At 43.7% G+C, this 17,183-nt stretch overlaps 1 protein-coding gene across 1 annotated transcript in view; it reads right to left on the bottom strand.

Annotated features, from left to right (window-relative positions):
• Positions 1–15,976, bottom strand: part of LOC149430970 (uncharacterized) — a 37,710-nt gene extending 21,734 nt beyond the window's left edge. The window contains exons 1-2 of the mRNA XM_089665884.1: positions 15,958–15,976; positions 13,956–14,070 (exon numbers count right to left, since the gene is read on the bottom strand). Coding sequence (XP_089522010.1) covers positions 13,956–14,061 — 106 coding nt within the window. The 5' untranslated portion in view covers positions 14,062–14,070; positions 15,958–15,976. The remainder of the gene's footprint in view (positions 1–13,955; positions 14,071–15,957) is intronic.
• Positions 15,977–17,183: the final 1,207 nt, after the last annotated feature.

Raw genomic sequence — 17,183 nt, 5'->3', positions numbered from 1 at the left:
TGATCTGACAAATGCATTTTTTTCAATCCCTGTTGCCAAGGAGACACGCCCAATTTTTGCGTTTCATTACAGGAGAAAGACCCTTACTTGGTGTAAATTACCGCAAGGGTATGTAGATTCGCCTGTGGTCTACTCTGTTGTCCTCCAGGCTACCTTAAAGCCATGGACTCCTCGCCATGGTTCAGTTTTGGTTCAATACGCAGATGATTTGCTTCTCTGTAGTGTTAATCGGGCAGCCAGCCAAGGGGATAGTGTAGATCTCATGAACTGGTTATGTGAATGTGGTCATAAAGTGTCTAAGAAAAAGCTACAATGGTGTCAGAAAACTGTTGAATACCTTGGTTTTGTTCTCACAAAAGGTGAAAGGAAAGTCAGCCACAAAAGAGCTGCGGCTCTTATGGGTCTGCCCCGCCCATTGACCAAGAAAGACATGCTCACCTTTCTTTGTATGATTGGTTACTGCCGCCAATGGATACCTGACTGTTCCTACTATGACAACATTTTGAGACAAGCCACAGGTTCAGAAATGTCAGATCTTGTGAAATGGTCAGATGATATGTGCAATGCTTTTGTGTATCTGAAAAATGCTATGGTAATAGCCCCTGGTCTTGGTCTGCCCGCATATAATCAAATGTTTCATCTGTATGCTAGGGAAAATTGTAAAACTATGGCAGGGGTCCTGGCCCAGGAGCATGGAGGAAAACTCCGCCCTGTTGCTTTTTTCTCAAAAATGGTTCCAGTACAGGTCCAAGGCATGCCTGCGTGTCTCAGAGCACTAGCATCATGCGCTATGGTGGTCCAAATGGCTACGTCACTCACTCTGGGACATGAGACCACCTTACATACCACCCACAATGTGTCTATTCTACTCAAGAATATACATACCCAACACATGTCAGCCCAGAGACTTAGTGGATATGAGGTTATACTGTTGTCAAACCCTAAGTTGAGAATAAAATATACCTCTCCCACTTCAGGTCCAGCTCCAATTTTGAATGCCTTATTAGGCTTAAAGGGAGAGCAGGATGAAGTTGTTCCACAGCATGATTGCCTGGAATTGATTCATCAGGACACCTCCCCAAGACAGGATATGTCTTCTGTGGCTCTTCCAGAGGCACAGAATGTTTTTGTAGATGGCTCTTGCTCGAGACCCACTGACACTGTTTACCATGCAGGATATGCGGTGGTGCAGTTGCCAGATAAAGTACTTGAAGCAAAACCCATCCCATACAAGTCAGCTCAGGCCGCTGAGCTGATAGCCCTTACAAGAGCATGTCAGCTTTTTGAGGGTCAGGATGTAAATATTTACACAGATTCCAGATATGCGTTTGGCGTGTGCCACGATTTTGGAATAATTTGGGAAAAGAGAGGATTTATTGCAGCAGATGGAAAATCCATCTCACATTCATCTCTGGTGAAGGCTTTACTCAAAGCCATACAACTGCCAAGATCCCTTGCTATCCTACACTGTAGGGCACACACAAATGAACAAACTGATATTGCACAGGGAAATGCTTTAGCTGACAAAGTAGCAAAAGAGGCGGCCCTTACCCAGCCTGCCATGATCCAGATGCCAATGCTCACCCCTGAAATGCCACTGTTGGATCAAACATTGCAGGATTTACAGACATATGCTACCTCAGAAGATATTAAGCAGTGGAATGCAGCTGGTGTGACAAAAAATCCACAAACTGGACTTTGTGTCACAGAGGGGAGACCATGCATTCCAAAGGCCAGTGCACCTCTGTTCATCTCACAGTATCATGGAGTAGGTCACAGGGGATGGCAGGTTACATGTGAACTGCTGGATAATGATTTTTTCATTCCTGGCCTTCCCTCTTTGGTAAAATCATATGTGTCTAGATGCATTACATGCATAAGGAATAACCCAAACAATCCTCACAAGGCAAGACATGAACACCTGACATACCCATCAACACCTTTTACTCACCTACAGGTAGATTTTACACACATGCCAAAGGAAGGAAAAAGACAAGAATATCTTTTGGTAATTGTGGACATGTTTAGCCGCTGGGTAGAAAGCTTTGTAACCACAAAAGAAGATGCCCAAACTGTAGTGAGGATCCTTCCACGGGAAATTATTCCCAGGTGGGGATGTCCACTCCAGATTAATTCTGACAACGGTCCAGCATTTGTGGCCAAGGTGTGTCAGGATTTGGTGAAAACACTCAAAATTGAGTGGAAGTTTCACATTCCTTACCACCCTCAGAGCTCAGGTATAGTGGAAAGGATGAATAGGACCCTCAAGGATAAAATTAGGAAAGCTACTGGAGGTACCTTTGCAAACTGGAAGAAAGTACTGCCTGCAGTTTTGGCAGAGGTAAGGATGACTCCTTCTAAAAAGACAGGTTACTCCCCCTTTGAGGTTCTAATGGGTAGGCCCTTTCCCACTCCCTGGGCCAGACAGCCACTCATGGTAGAAAGAGGGGATTTGGAATTGATTCAGGAGGAATATGTGAGAAAACTTATTGAAACTTTGGACAAGGTTGAAAGAAATGTTGCTCGCACTTTTCCTCTTTCTTCACAGGAACCAACTCACTCTTTCCAAGTCGGGGACCGTGTGGTGATACAAGCCCTCCATAGGAATCGGAAGCAAGAGTATCCCTTTGGGCCCCCCACTTCTGTGATCGCTGTCACCAGGACCGCTGTCCTGACTGAGGATTCCAAGGCCTGGATCCATGCCAGCCGTGTAAAAAGGGTGAACCAAGCCCCTAAGAAGCAAGACAAAGGCAAAGACACAGATACAGAAGAAGAAAAAGGAAGTGAAGCCGGTGTAAAAGTCTTTGAAGAAGATGACCTTTCTGATGCTCTCACAGAACTCTGGGCAGACATTTTGCTTCCTCATACTAGCAGCCCTGACTGTGTTCCTCCCAGTATGGACAATAACTAACTGTATTTATCACCCAGATGATTATGGAGTGATTAAGAGTATATGTAATACCTCCATCCAAGCTAGTGACCCAGATAATGCAGAACCAGTGCACACACAAAACCATAGTACACCACATTCTAGTGTCAGAAAGAAACGAGGTCTAACGCGCACTAAGAGAAGGTTGAGAAGAGTGTCCTTTGTACCAGATAAGGGATGGGGGGTACAGGAAACACCAGTCTTGACTACTGAGGATTCAAACCATACCATAGTGTTTACTCTGACTAAGAACCAGGTGTTTGACCCGACTAAAGTTACTTATGATCTTGGACCTCATAATGTATATATGTGTGGGAAGGATAAGTCATGTGGTGACTGGGAGAATGTATGGTGGACAACAGACCCCCATAAATGGGAGACCCAATCAGCTAGAATTTCCCCAGATGACGTAGGCACCTATCAAAGAATCTCTATAGCAAAAGGCCAAGGGAATATCATTTTCACAATAAGGAACCCACAGGTCAGAGATAGTGGGGAATATAGGTTGGGAATAACTGTGTCAGGAACAGACCCCTGGGCCAACCTCATATTACAGGTAAAACCCTCCCCAAGAGTCCATGTCAATACCATAGACAATTCATTCCCCAAAGTTAGGAATCGACTGGATAATGAGGTGACAGGAGTAGTGATGCAATCAGAAGACAGATTAAGCATTGAAACTGGTTACTCTGACAAAAATGAATGGATTGAATGGGTGAGATGGACCACTAAAAGTAAGGGACAGGGAGACTGTGTTTCATGTGCCAATCCCCGCCCCCTACTTGCCACAGTTCCTTTGTTAGAAGAAGAAACTAATATGTCCTGCCTAATTAGAATGTATAAAGATAACATCACTGAGAAGGAATGTTCTGATTTTGTTAAGAAGTTCCCTGTTACCGGATTACGAAATTTACCTTTGGCCTCTAAACCGGTACCAGGAAATTTTACCTGCTTTGAACATGATGATGCTAAGGGTAAAGATTTAGGTACATTCCCACCTAATTACTGTGTTAAGACCATCCGCACCTCCGCAGAAGGCTACCGGAAGGAATGGTTTCAGGACCACCGGCAGCAACTGTCAGATGTGTGGTGGCTGTGTGGAGATATGAGACTCAGAGCCAGACTCCCCAGCAGATGGAAGGGAAGCTGCGCTCTGACCCATCTTCTCATGCCTTTCTTTATGATCAAGGTAGAAGATGGGATAAGAAGCTTGCCCATCTTGGAAAAATCCAGATCTAGAAGGTATAAAAGAAATGCACCCTGTGGTTCCTTTGATAATAGAGTTTACATAGATGCTACAGGTGTACCAAGAGGAGTCCCTGATGAATTTAAAGCTCAGGACCAGATTGCTGCAGGGTTTGCCTCTATTGCTATATGGGTACAGCCTAACAAAAATGTGGATTGGATTAATTACATTTATTATAATCAACAAAGGTTTGTTAACTATACTAGAGATGCTCTAAAGGGGGTCTCTGCCCAACTTGATGCAACATCCCTTACTGCTTGGCAAAACCGCATTGCTCTTGATATGTTATTAGCTGAGAAAGGAGGAGTATGTAAAATGTTTGGTTCCTACTGCTGTACTTTTATCCCCAATAACACCGCTCCTGATGGAAGCATTACTAGAGCCCTTCAAGGCCTCCAAATGTTGTCTGAAGAATTGGCTGAAAACTCAGGAGTAGAAAATCCACTAGCTGTTTTTTTTGAAAATTGGTTTGGTAGATGGGGAACTCTGATGAAAACTATGCTGATTTCTATAGTAATGGCTGCTGCAGTATTAACTCTGTGTGGTTGCTGTTGTATCCCCTGCATCCGAGGTTTAATGCAGAAACTTATTGACGCCACCATTACTAGAACCATGTGGAATCAGTATCTTGATAAAGGACCTACTAAGGGCCCCAGGTACCAACCTGTAAAAAAGGTGTAAGGTCACGTGCGTGACCTAAGAGGGGGTTTGAAGGAATTACCCTTTCAGCATTACCATACCGCCATTTTGTCTCTTAGCCTAAGATCTGCCATTTTAAGATAAGAATCCATTTTGAGACTTATGTCAGTACTTAAAGATGAATTTGTGTTTTAAGACTGTTTCTTACTTTCGATAAGAGTCTGAGGTTCCTCTTTTCCCTTCAGATGTAACTTCCTTTTTTCTTCTACCTAGCACAAGACTGAAAGTCTGCGGTGGGCTTTTTCCTGTTGCAAGAGTATTAATAACTTTAGCCAGTGTGAAATAGGGAAGTTGTCTACTTTCTATACTAATGCTTGACGCATACAGTTGCAAGAAAAGTATGTGAACCCCTTGGGATTATGTGGATTTTTGCATGAATTGGGCATAAAATGTGCTTTGTACGTCATCTAAGTCACAACAATAGAAGAACACAGTCTGCTGAACATAATACTACACAAACATTAGATGTTGCCATGGTTTAATTGCACATAACATGTAAACATTCACAGTGCAGGGAGGAAAAAGTATGTGAGGCCCTAGCTTAATGACTTCTCCCAGAGCTAACTGGAGCCAGGAGCGAGCCAACCTTGACTCCAATCAGTGTGATGATATTGGATGTGTTGCTGACAGCTGTCCTGCCCTTAAAAAACACACACCTGTTTTGAGTTTACTGGTTTCAAGAAGCACTGTCTGATGTGAACCATGCCTCGCAGAAAAGAGCTCTCAGAAGACCTACGATCAAGAATTGCATGAGGCTGGAAAGGGTTACAAAAGTATCTCCAAAAGCCTTGATGTTCCTGTGTCCACGGTAAGACAGACTGTCTACAAATGGAGAAAGTTTAGCACTGTTGCTACTCTCCCTAGGCGTGGTCATCCTGTAAAAATGACTGCAAGAGCGCAGAATGCTGTATGAGGTAAAGAAGAATCCCAGAGTGTCAGCTAAAGACCTACAGAAATCTCTGGCACATGCTAACATTTTTGTTGACACATCTACAATAAGGAAAACATTAAAGAAGAATGGAGTACATGGGAGGACACCACGGAGGAAGCCATTGCTGTCCAAAAAGAATATTGCAGCACGTTTGAAGTTTGCAAAAGAGCACCTGGATGTTCCACAGCACTACTGGCAAAATATACTGTGGACAGATGAAACCAAGATTGAGTTGTTTGGGAAGAACACACAACACTATGTGTGGAGAAAAAAAGGCACAGCACACCAACATCAAAACATCATCCGCACTGTAAAACATGGCGGAGGGAGCATCATGGTTTGGGGCTGCTTTGCTGCCTCAGGGCCTGGACGGATTGTTGTCATTGATGGGAAAATGAATTCCAGAGCTTATCAAGATATTTTGCAGGAAAACGTACGACCATCTGTCCGCCAACTGAAGCTCCGCAGAGGATGGGTGATGCAACAGGACAATGACCCAAAGCATACAAGTAATTCAACAAAACAATGGCTGCAACAGCACAGAATACGCCTTCTGGAGTGGCCCAGTCAGAGTCCTGACCTCAATCCGATTGAAATGCTGTGGCATGACCTTAAGAGAGCGATTCACAGCAGACATCCCAAGAATATTGCTACACTGAAACAGTTTTGTGAAGAGGAGTAGTCCAAAATGACTCCAGATCGTAGTGCAGGTCTGATCTGCAACTACAGGAAACGTTTGGATGAGGTTATTGCTGCCAAAGGAGGGTCAACCAGTTATTAAGTCCAAAGGTTCACATACTTTTTCCTCCCTGCACTGTGAATGTTTACATGTTATGTGCAATTAAACCATGGCAACATCTAATGTTTGTGTAGTATTATGTTCAGCAGACTGTGTTCTTCTATTGTTGTGACTTAGATGATGTTCAGAGCACATTTTATGCCCAATTCATGCAAAACTCCATGTAATCCCAAGGGGTTCACATACTTTTTCTTGCAACTGTATAATAATAATTAACATAAATGCTAAATGATTGGGCATTACTGACGTATGTAATATTCTGATTGGTCAATGCATACCTGTCAATTGATTGGTTCTTATATTTCTATGTATTGTTTTAAGTTTCATATATAAGTTTAAACACGGAAGAATAAATTCAGTTCCTTCTGAGATATCACCTTGTGTCTGTGTGCAATTTCCTGTATCTCAAAGGGAACTCCGGGCCTGTGGACAGACATTGATCAGGGCCAGGGGACTGACGGGAGTCGGTAGCTTCAGGAAGGAACGAGAGGAGCCAATTCCTTTCAGGGGGGTGGCGGAGATGGAGCGGTTGGAAAGGTGAATGAGTCTGGCAGCCGTATTCAGGATCGACTGAAGCGGGGATAGCCAGCGGCAAGGCAGGCCAGTGAGGAGGGAGTTGCAGTAGTCGAGTCGTGATATGATGGAGTGGATGAGCTGTTTAGTGGTTTCTGGGGTTAGGAACGTGCGGATTTTGGCGATGTTGCGGAGGTGGAGTCTGCATGAGTTTGTTAAAGATTGGACTTGGGGCTGGAAGGATAGGTTGGAGTCCAGAATGACACCAAGTACTCTGGCCTGCGGGGCGGGTTTGATGGTGGCGTTGTTGGATGTGACGGAGAAGTCAATGGGGGATGGTGTCCGGGCTGGGGGGAAGACAAGAAACTCGGTTTTGAAGAGGTTCAGTTTAAGGAAGTAGAGCGACATCCAGTCTGATATGTCGCTCAGTAGGTGTGTGATTCGGGTGGAGACTGAGGGGGTGAGGTGGGGGGTTGAGAGATAGATTTGTGTATCATCGGCATAGAGGTGGTAGTTGAAGCCATGTTAGTGTATGAGTTGGCCAAGGGAGGAGGTGTAGATGGAGAAGAGAAGGGGCCCGAGGACAGAGCCTTGAGGGACCCCAACAGAGAGGGGGAGTGAGGGGGAGGTGGTAGCATTATAGGTAAAGCTGAAAGAGCGTTGTGACAGATCAACACAAATTTCTACAGACCTGTCCAAAATATTTTGGAAAGCCTTCCCAGAAGAGTGGAGGAATGTTATAGCCACAGACAGTGGAACAACTCTGTAGAGGTGTGATGGTCAGGAATCCATACAGTTTGACCATACAGTCTGGGTCTTTGTGGAGCGAAGTGCCAGACCGGAAGTGGCATCATACACCAGTGGGATGCAAAAGGGGTGTGACTACATGTTTCAGCACCTCCCAGATCCTGTGTCAAACCTCAGGCTTGACACAGGAGCTGGGCAGATGTGGAATGCATAGCCACACCACCTTTGCGCTCCACTGGTGTATGACGTCCTCTTGGGGTTAACCCTTGATGAACTACGATGGACTATTATCTCCAGCTCTGTTTTTAACTGATTTGTTTTACTGACTGATCACAGTATACCGCTCCTTTTGCACCATACTTTGATGTTTTTGTACCATCTTTGTTCAGCCATCACCCAGGGTCCCCATCTGCTTCCTGGATTAAGATGCCAGCTCAGAGAAGGCAGTCATATAATCCTAGTGCCTTTGCAGTTCTTGGCTGTGTTCACAAAGGTCCAACACAGATCAGACCCTGCTGCTTCTTCTTACCTTTTGACTCACTACAGTGTTACAATGTACACAGTCTCTGTGATCACTGGGGTTAAGGAGACTGAGGAAATTCTTCATTCTGTCTGCAACAGAATGATGATATCATCTCAGCCTAGGCAAAGTCAACGACTGGAGCTCAAGGATGGCATTTTAATTCTAAAAGGTGATTTTCTGAAAAATTAAACTGTTAACATAAATTATAACATGTAAGGTAATAATTCATGCTGACTTGTAAAGCTACAGAAAGTATTCTGCCATCACGGAGAACCTTCCAGAAATATCAGTTGCCTGGCTGTCATGTCAATGTAAAATCATTAATACATACAGTTGTGTTCAAAATAATAGCAGTCAGACATCACTAACCGGATCAATCACTGTTTTTGGTGGAAATGATATTTCTACATGGCAAATAATTTACTAGCAGGTGTAGTAGAGTAATAGAAATCCAACAGACCCAACAGTCATGACATGCATGCTGCTGATTCTGTGTAATTGAATCACTCATTGAAAGGGGCATGTTCAAAATAATAGCAGTGTGGAGTTCTATTAGTGAGGTCATTCATTCTTTGAAAAACAGGTGGCAATTATTGCCCTTATTTAAGGAAGGAAGGCAGCAAATGTTGTACATGCTGGTTACAGTGCATTTCTCTCTGAAATTCTGAAGAAAATGGGTCGTTCCAGACATTGTTCAGAAGAACAGCGTACCTTGATTAAAAAGTTGATTGGAGAGGGGAAAACATATAAAGAAGTGCAGAAAATGATCGGCTGCTCAGCTAAAATGATCGCAAATGCTTTAAAATGGCAACCAAAACCTGAAAGACGTGGAAGAAAGTGAAAAACTACCATTCAAATGGATAGAAGAATAGCCAAAATGACTCAGCCAACAATCAGCTCCAGGAAGATGAAAGAAGGTGTAAAGTTCCCTGTGAGGACTGTTACAATTAGAAGACGCCTATGTGAAGCCAAGCTATCTGCAAGAAGCCCCCGCAAAGTCCCACTGTTGGAAAAAAGACATGCTGAAGAGGTTACAATTTGCCAAAGAGCACATTGACCGGCCTAAAGAGAAATGGCGCAACATTTTGTGGACTGATGAAAGTAAGATTGTTCTTTTTGGGTCTAGTGGCCGGAGACAGTTTGTCAGACGACCCCCAAACACTGAATTCAAGCCACAGTACACTGTGAAGACAGTGAAGCATGGTGGTGCAAGCATCATGATATGGGGATGTTTCTCATACTACGGAGTTGGGCCTATTTATCGCATACCAGGGATCATAGATCAGTTTGAATACATCAGAATACTTGAAGAGTTCATGCTGCCTTATGCTGAAGAGGAAATGCCCTTGAAATGGGTGTTCCAACAAGACAAAGACCCCAAACACACCATAAAGGTGCAACATCTTGGTTCCAGACCAACAAGATTGACGTTTTGGAGTGGCCAGCCCAATCCCCGGATCTTAATCCAATAGAAAACTTGTGGGGTGACATCAAAAATGCAGTTTCTGAGGCAAAACCCAGAAATAGAAGAACTGTGGAATGTAGTCCAATCATCCTGGGCTGGAATACCTGATCACAGGGGCCAGAAGTTGGGTGACTCCATGCAACACAGATGTACAGCAGTTCTCAGAAACAGTGAGACTACAACCAAATATTCATGAAGTCATTCAAAGGAAAGCAAAATCTTCAAAAAATTTTCAGTTTATATAGTGAATGTTTGAGTTTGTAAAGAAGAATACAAACACTGCGATTTTTTTGAACCGTCTAATATTCACTTTTCTTCAATTTTTTTAGAGGAACAACACAAATTTGATGTATTTTTCTTCATGTTTTGATTTGGAATAGAATGTGTCGTGTTCCCAATGCATTTGTGTGGATGCAAATAAAAACTATTAGGATTTTCAGCTTTATTCACTTTTTTCAACACACTGCTATTATTTTGAACACAACTGTATTTAGTCACTGTCCTGCAACAAGCATGTGGCAAGTGTCAGAAGGCAGTCAGTTTTCTGATCTGTACACCTGTTCTAGCTCAGTGGCACAGAAAGTATATAATTCATGACAGCCAGGCAATTAACAAGTTTCCTTTAAACAATGACAATTACTAAAAACTGATACCAATACTATGCCAATTAGATACTATCAGGGGTGGACTGACCATTTGGAAACTTGGGCACTGCCTCAGGGCCAGGGGTCAGTAGGGGGCCCCATGAGATGCCCCTGGTACCTTTTTCATAGGCTTTTTTGAGTTTGGGCAAGGACACAGGGGCCCCATGATCCCCTATTGAGGGCCCGGGGTCAGTAGGGGGCCCCATGAGATGCCCCTGGCACCTTTTTCATAGGCTTTTTTGAGTTTGGGCAAGGACACAGGGGCCCCATGATCCCCTATTGACGGCCCGGGGTCAGTAGGGGGCCCCATGAGATGCCCCTGGTACCTTTTTCATAGGCTTTTTTGAGTTTTGGCAAGGACACAGGCCCTATGATCCCCTAATGCCCGGGGGCCCCATGAGTTGTCAGTCTGCCACTGGATACTATCATAAACCTGAAACACAGAATTGGTTTTCTGACCTTCCCCTTTGAAGATTATGGAAGGCGTGTCTCTTGCTCCCCCCACCATTTATAATTAAGAAATGTTGGGGATCAGGATGGGACTTCTGGTTTTTCCAGTTCATCTGTAGGCATAGGATTGTTCAGCTGGCTGTACAACTTTCTTTCTGATTGTACAAGCTCCTTTAGATCCTCCCAGGGCTGTCGTATCAGCATCATGGGCCCCTGGGCAAAGTAATGCACTGGGGCCCCTATCAGCCTGCCCCAATTTACTCACTCTCAAGAATTAAAGTATAAGTATTTGATAGAGTTAAACATACTATATGTATCCAATAGTAAATGCAATGAAACAATATATTGTTACGTTGTATCTACTCATTGAAAATTACAGTTTATCTGCAAGTTCCATTTTACACAGAACGGCTACATTTTGACAGGAACTCCTGCTTTGTAATAGAAAGCAATTCCCGGTTGTCATCCTGACAGCTGGTAGTCGTCAGTGACAGCAGTCTCCTGTAACATGTCACCAGTCTCCATCCATAGCCTGTGGCATGTTTTCAGCCTTTGACCATCTATTGTATCATGCCGTTAGGCTCTGTCCATCTCCTGTAGCATATCAACAGCTTTTGACCATCTATTATGGCATGCTCTTAGACTCTGAACATCTCCTGTAGCATGTCAGAAGTCTCTGAATATCTATTATCTCATGCTCTTAGGCTCTGAACATCTCCTGTAGCATGTCAGAAGTCTTTGACCATCTATTATGGCATGCTCTTAGGCTCTGAACATCTCCTGTAGCATGTCAGAAGTCTTTGACTATCTTATCTCACGCTCTTAGCCTCTGAACATCTCCTGTAGAATATCAACAGCCTTTGACTATCTGTTATGGCATGCTCTTAAGCTCTGCCCATCTCCTGTAGCATGTCGGCAGCATTTGACCATCTACTATGGCAGGGGTGGGTAACTTTAGCCCTCCAGATGTTGGTGAATGACAAGTCCCATCATGCCTTTGCAAGTCATACTTGTAACTGTCAGTTTTGCAATGCCTCATGGGACTTGTAGTTCTACAACAGCTGGAGGGCCACAGTTGCCCACCCCTGTACTATATCATGCTCTCAGGTTTTGAACATCTCCTGCAGCATGTCAGTAGCATTTGACCATCTATTACGACATGCTCTTAGGCTCTCTCCATCTCCTATAGCATATCAACAGCCTTTGACCTTCTATTATGCCATGCTCTTGGGCTCCAGTCATCTCCTGTAGCATATCAGCAGCCAGTAACTCTCTATTATGGCACGCCCTTAGGCTCTGTCCATCAACTGTAGGCAGGGGCAGACTGACAACTCATGGAGCCCCTGGGCAATAGGGGATCATGGGGCCCCTGTGCCCTTGCCCAAACTCAAAAAAGCCTATAAAAAAAAGTACCAGGGGCATCTCATGGGGCCCCCTACTGACCCCGGGCCCTCGGGCAGTGCCCAAGTTTCCAAATGGTCAGTCTGCCCCTGCCTGTAGCATGTCAGCAGCATTTAGCCATCTGTTATGCCATGTTCTTAGGCACTGAACATCTCCTGTAGCATGTCAGCAGCCTTTGACCATCTATTATGGCATGCTCTTAGGCGCTCTCTATCTCTTATAGCATACCAGCAGCCTTTGACAATCAATTATGACATGCTCTTGGGCTCTGAACATCTCCTGTAGCATATCAGCAGCCATTAACTATCTATTATGGCATGCTCTTAGGCTCTGACCATCTTCTGTAGCATATCAACAGCTTTTGACCATCTATTATGACATGCTCTTAGGCTCTGACCATCCCATGTAGTATGTTTGCAGTCTTTGACCATCTATTATGACATGCTCTTAGGCTCTGACCATCCCATGTAGTATGTTTGCAGTCTTTGACCATCTATTATAGCATGCTCTTAGGTTCTAAGCATCTCATGTAGCATGTCAGCAGTCTTTGACCATCTATTATCTTATGCTCTTAGGCACTGACCATATCCACAAAGTAATAGCACACCAATCGGGAACAATCCGCACGTTTCGGTATATTACTGTCTATGTAGTATAAAAACTGTGAGAGGAGTTAGGGTGGTAAATTTGGCTATAATAATAAGAATATATAAGAATATATTTGTGAGATAACAATAAGTGGTCTGCCAAGCAAGAACACTTAATAAGAATAATAATGTTAGTCTTTCACCATCTATTATGACATGCTCTTAGGTTCTGACTATCCCATGTAGCATGTTGGCAGTCTTTGACCATCTATTATAGCATGCTATCAGACTCTGGCCATCTCCTATATCATGTTTGCAGTCTTTGCTTATCTATTATAGCATGCTCCTAGGCTCTGACGTTTCCTGTAGCATATCAGCAGTCTTTGACCATATACTATAGCATGCTCTTATGGTCTGACCATTGCCTGTAGCATATCATCAGCCTTTGACCATCTATTATAGCATGTTTCTAGGCTCTAGCCATCTCCTGTATCATATTTGCAGTCTTTGACCATTTATTATAACATGCTCTTAGGCTCTGACTATCCCCTGCATTATATCAGCAGTCTTTTACCATCTACTACAGCATGATATTAGGCTTTGACCAGATCCTGTATCATGTTGGCAGTCTTTGATTATCTATTATAGCATGCTCTTAGGCTTTGACCATCCCATGTAGCGTGTTTGCAGTCTTTGACTGCTTTCTGTAACATTACATTAACTGAATATTAAATGAGGCCCTTGCCAGTGTTGATGGGTACTTAAGGCCCCTTATATCAAGTAAGTTGACCATCACTGCTCTAAACATTCCCCATCTCTGCCCAGAACAAAATAAAAAAGCATTGTAAGAGGTTTTGCACCCATGCTCATTCATAAATGATGAGTATATACTGTAAATTGCATAACACTCTTTAGAAATATAATAGGCTTTTCTACATTTTACCTGCTATATTAATGCAAAGACATATATTTGTAGGGTGGTGAGTCGTTACCTGTATTTTACATAATTTTGCATTCTTACCGATAGCATCTTTATCCTCGGAGAGGTCTTCGGTGAGTTTGATGAAAGCAGTGACTCCCGCAAGGGACAGGAGGAGTAGCAGGAGGGATCCGGTACCTGGAGACATGTTGGATACCTAGAAAGCACAATGAGAAGTCAGTGAGATGAGGAGGCTTTTATACAAACCTTATGAGGAAGAAGGAAGGGAGGCAACAGGGAAGAACATGTCTCAACACAATAGATGATTACAAAAGGAAACACTTCTTACGTACTTTGCAGCTTAGAAAAATTCTGATTGCAAAACTGTTTCTCTATAATGATATTGGGCTTTTATGTGGAAGAAGGAAGGGAGGCCCTGAGAACAGGGAAGAACCTGGTCCTCTGCAATAGATGATTGCAAAAGAAGACTTTTTTCATGTACTTTACCATGGTGGAACATACAGTATTTGGCCTTGGGCTTTTATGGTCTGTATGGGGAAGATGGGCCCTTCCCTCTTCCATGCACTTTATCACTAGACAACAAGGCTAAATGCGAAACTATGTCCCTATAATGACATAGCTGAACATACAGTACTTTCATTTGCTATTGTTGTGTCATCTGTCTGAAACCTATAGAGAACCTTGTAAATGGTGACAATGTGCTATAATGGTTTGGAGTCAATTTTATTTTGCTTTTTTTTTTTCAAATTAAACTCTGAGTGGCTTAGTAGTCTAAAGGTTTGCGTTTCTATCCAGGCAGTCCTTGGATTTTCATAGATCTGGTAGACTACACAGGCAAGTGAGTGACTTAAATTTTCTTAAGTGCAGTTACCTATTCACCCCCAGCCTGTGGATGGGCAATGATGGTGCAGCGGCAGATTAAAAAGGTCAACACCCAATATATTCAGCTTTCTCCTCTTGTCTGTGTATGTTTTCTGTCAGTACATGTGCATTCATCTTATCTGATAGGCTCCTTATGCCGTTGTTGTACAGGGGATTATTCAGCTGCTTATAATTGTCACATGTAATACATTTAATTATATTTTCTAACTTTTTTTATTTTATTAATTTGAATTCATTTTTATTAAATATTTATTTTTATTTACTCATTGTAATGCAATTCATTCTCTCTCTCTCAATCCTGGTTCCATCACCTTATATTCTCAGCTTGATCGTCTCTCATATCCCAGCTCCACCACATCCCATCCCTGGTTCCATAACCTTCCATCACTGGTGTCAAGGATCCATCCGCGATCACCCTGTCATGTGTCCCCCACACACCAAGCCCACAGCGACTAGCTAACCGAGGCACGCACGTGCGGCCGCGACAGGGTGGTAAAGAGGGGGAATAAAGGGGATTTACACTTGAATATCTCAAACCGTATATAAGATCAGCCGTGATACCTTTTCACAGCCCGCACTACCTCTGACCACCACCAGATGGAGACTCCACTCCAATCCAGCTGGTCGACCACACACTGGCAGATACGATCTTACATACAACCTGGTGCCCTGATTAGAATTGAGGACCAGCTTAGTAATCACACACCCTTCAAAGGTCCCTTCAGCTATCCTAGCTTGCACCCCGGTGTTGATAACCCTTCCACTGTCCACACACCCCCACACCAGACGCACCACAAAGGTAGCCTGCCACCACCCAACAGTTTATCCGCAGAATGGTCTGTTGAGACACCACACAGATCTCCGTCTGGCCGATCTGTTACCTTTGCAATCTGCGTGCAATCTGCCCACTCACAGTGCAGTTGCATACTGATTGGCAATGAGCTTAACTGAGCATTTTAAAGGCACTAAAATACAATACAATCTAATCTCTCCGATCTAGTCTCTCCGAAGATATGAGCACATGCTTAAATACACAGAAGTTCACTAATTAATTTTAAGATTTAATTTCCCAAAGTGGGCAGTGCATAAAATATGTACAAAATATAACAAGTTACAGAAAATACAAAAGATATAAGAAGACACACAAATGACTAATTACTGTAAAATAAAAAGGGAATAAAAAGACAGAATAACACTTTACCCTGCGGCTGGAGCAAGTCAGAAACGTAGCAATCCGCTAGTCAATCGAACCAGCTCTGTACGGATCACAAATGTCCAAATGTCTGTGTACCCAATTTATTGGGATTAGGAGATGGGTGGGACATTAGTCTTCAGCCAATTGACCCTGGGGGAGGTGGTCCTGACCTGCCCACAAGAGGTACTGTGTCTGGACCTGCCCAAGTTCAATTGGGCCAAGACTGGCATGAACACCAAGTCGGGGATTGGATTTCTGACACCAGCGCGTCAGCCCGATTACAACAGTACCAAACACCATCAGACTGTTGCACCCCCGCGTCATTTAATCATTCCATGCATTTTCCTGGCTTTCTCCCCAAGCCACAAATATGATTTTCATATGCAGATGCAGCGTACAGAATGGCCTACAAGAAAGGAGTATATTCACCTCTCTGCAACTAATATTTCAGCTTTTCATGTCCCTACTGCCCAGGGGCTCAATATACATCCTTAATTTCCAGACTGTTCCTGCACACACCTTTGCAATGAAAGGGCCTGACATAATGTAATCTACTCAACCTGTTATGGCTATGATTCCATATTTCCACTCAAATCTTACATGTCCGTTACAATAAATTTTACATGTGCGTTACACCTGGTTACACTACCTCATGTTCCCAGCTCCACAACCTCCCATTCCCAGCACAACCACCTCCCATTCCCATCTTCACCATATCCCATCCCTGGTTCTACCACCTCCTATTCCATACCCCATCACCTCCCATCCCTGGTTCCAACACCTCTCATTCCCAGCTCCTCTACCTTCTATGCCTGGTTTTACCACCTCCTTTTCTCAACCTTACCACCTCCCATCCCTGGTTCCAACACCTCTCATTCCCAGCTCCACTACCTTCTATGCCTGGTTTTACCACCTCCTATTCTCAACCTTACCACCTACCGTCAATGGTTCCACCACCTCCCATTTCCAAATTCCCTACCTCCCATTCCTGGTTCCACCACCTCCTATTCCAAGCTCTAACACTTCCTATTCTCAGCTCCACCATCTCCCATCCCTAGTTCCACCACCTCCTCTTCTAAACCCCACCACCTCTCTTCCGCTGGTTCCACTAACTCCCATTTCCAACTTCACCACTTAACATCTCTGGTTCCAACACCTCTCATTCCCAGTTTTGAAAACAGCCAAGGACAATGTGTTGGGGAGTGTTACAGGTAGATAATTCCTGTCTAGGT

This window comes from Staurois parvus, unplaced genomic scaffold, assembly GCF_062004578.1.
Source record: "Staurois parvus isolate SC_StPar_1 unplaced genomic scaffold, SC_StPar_1.0 ptg002404l, whole genome shotgun sequence".
NCBI lineage: Eukaryota > Metazoa > Chordata > Amphibia > Anura > Ranidae > Staurois > Staurois parvus.
Note: the sequence above shows the minus strand (reverse complement) of the source record. Positions and strands in the feature narration are given on the sequence as shown.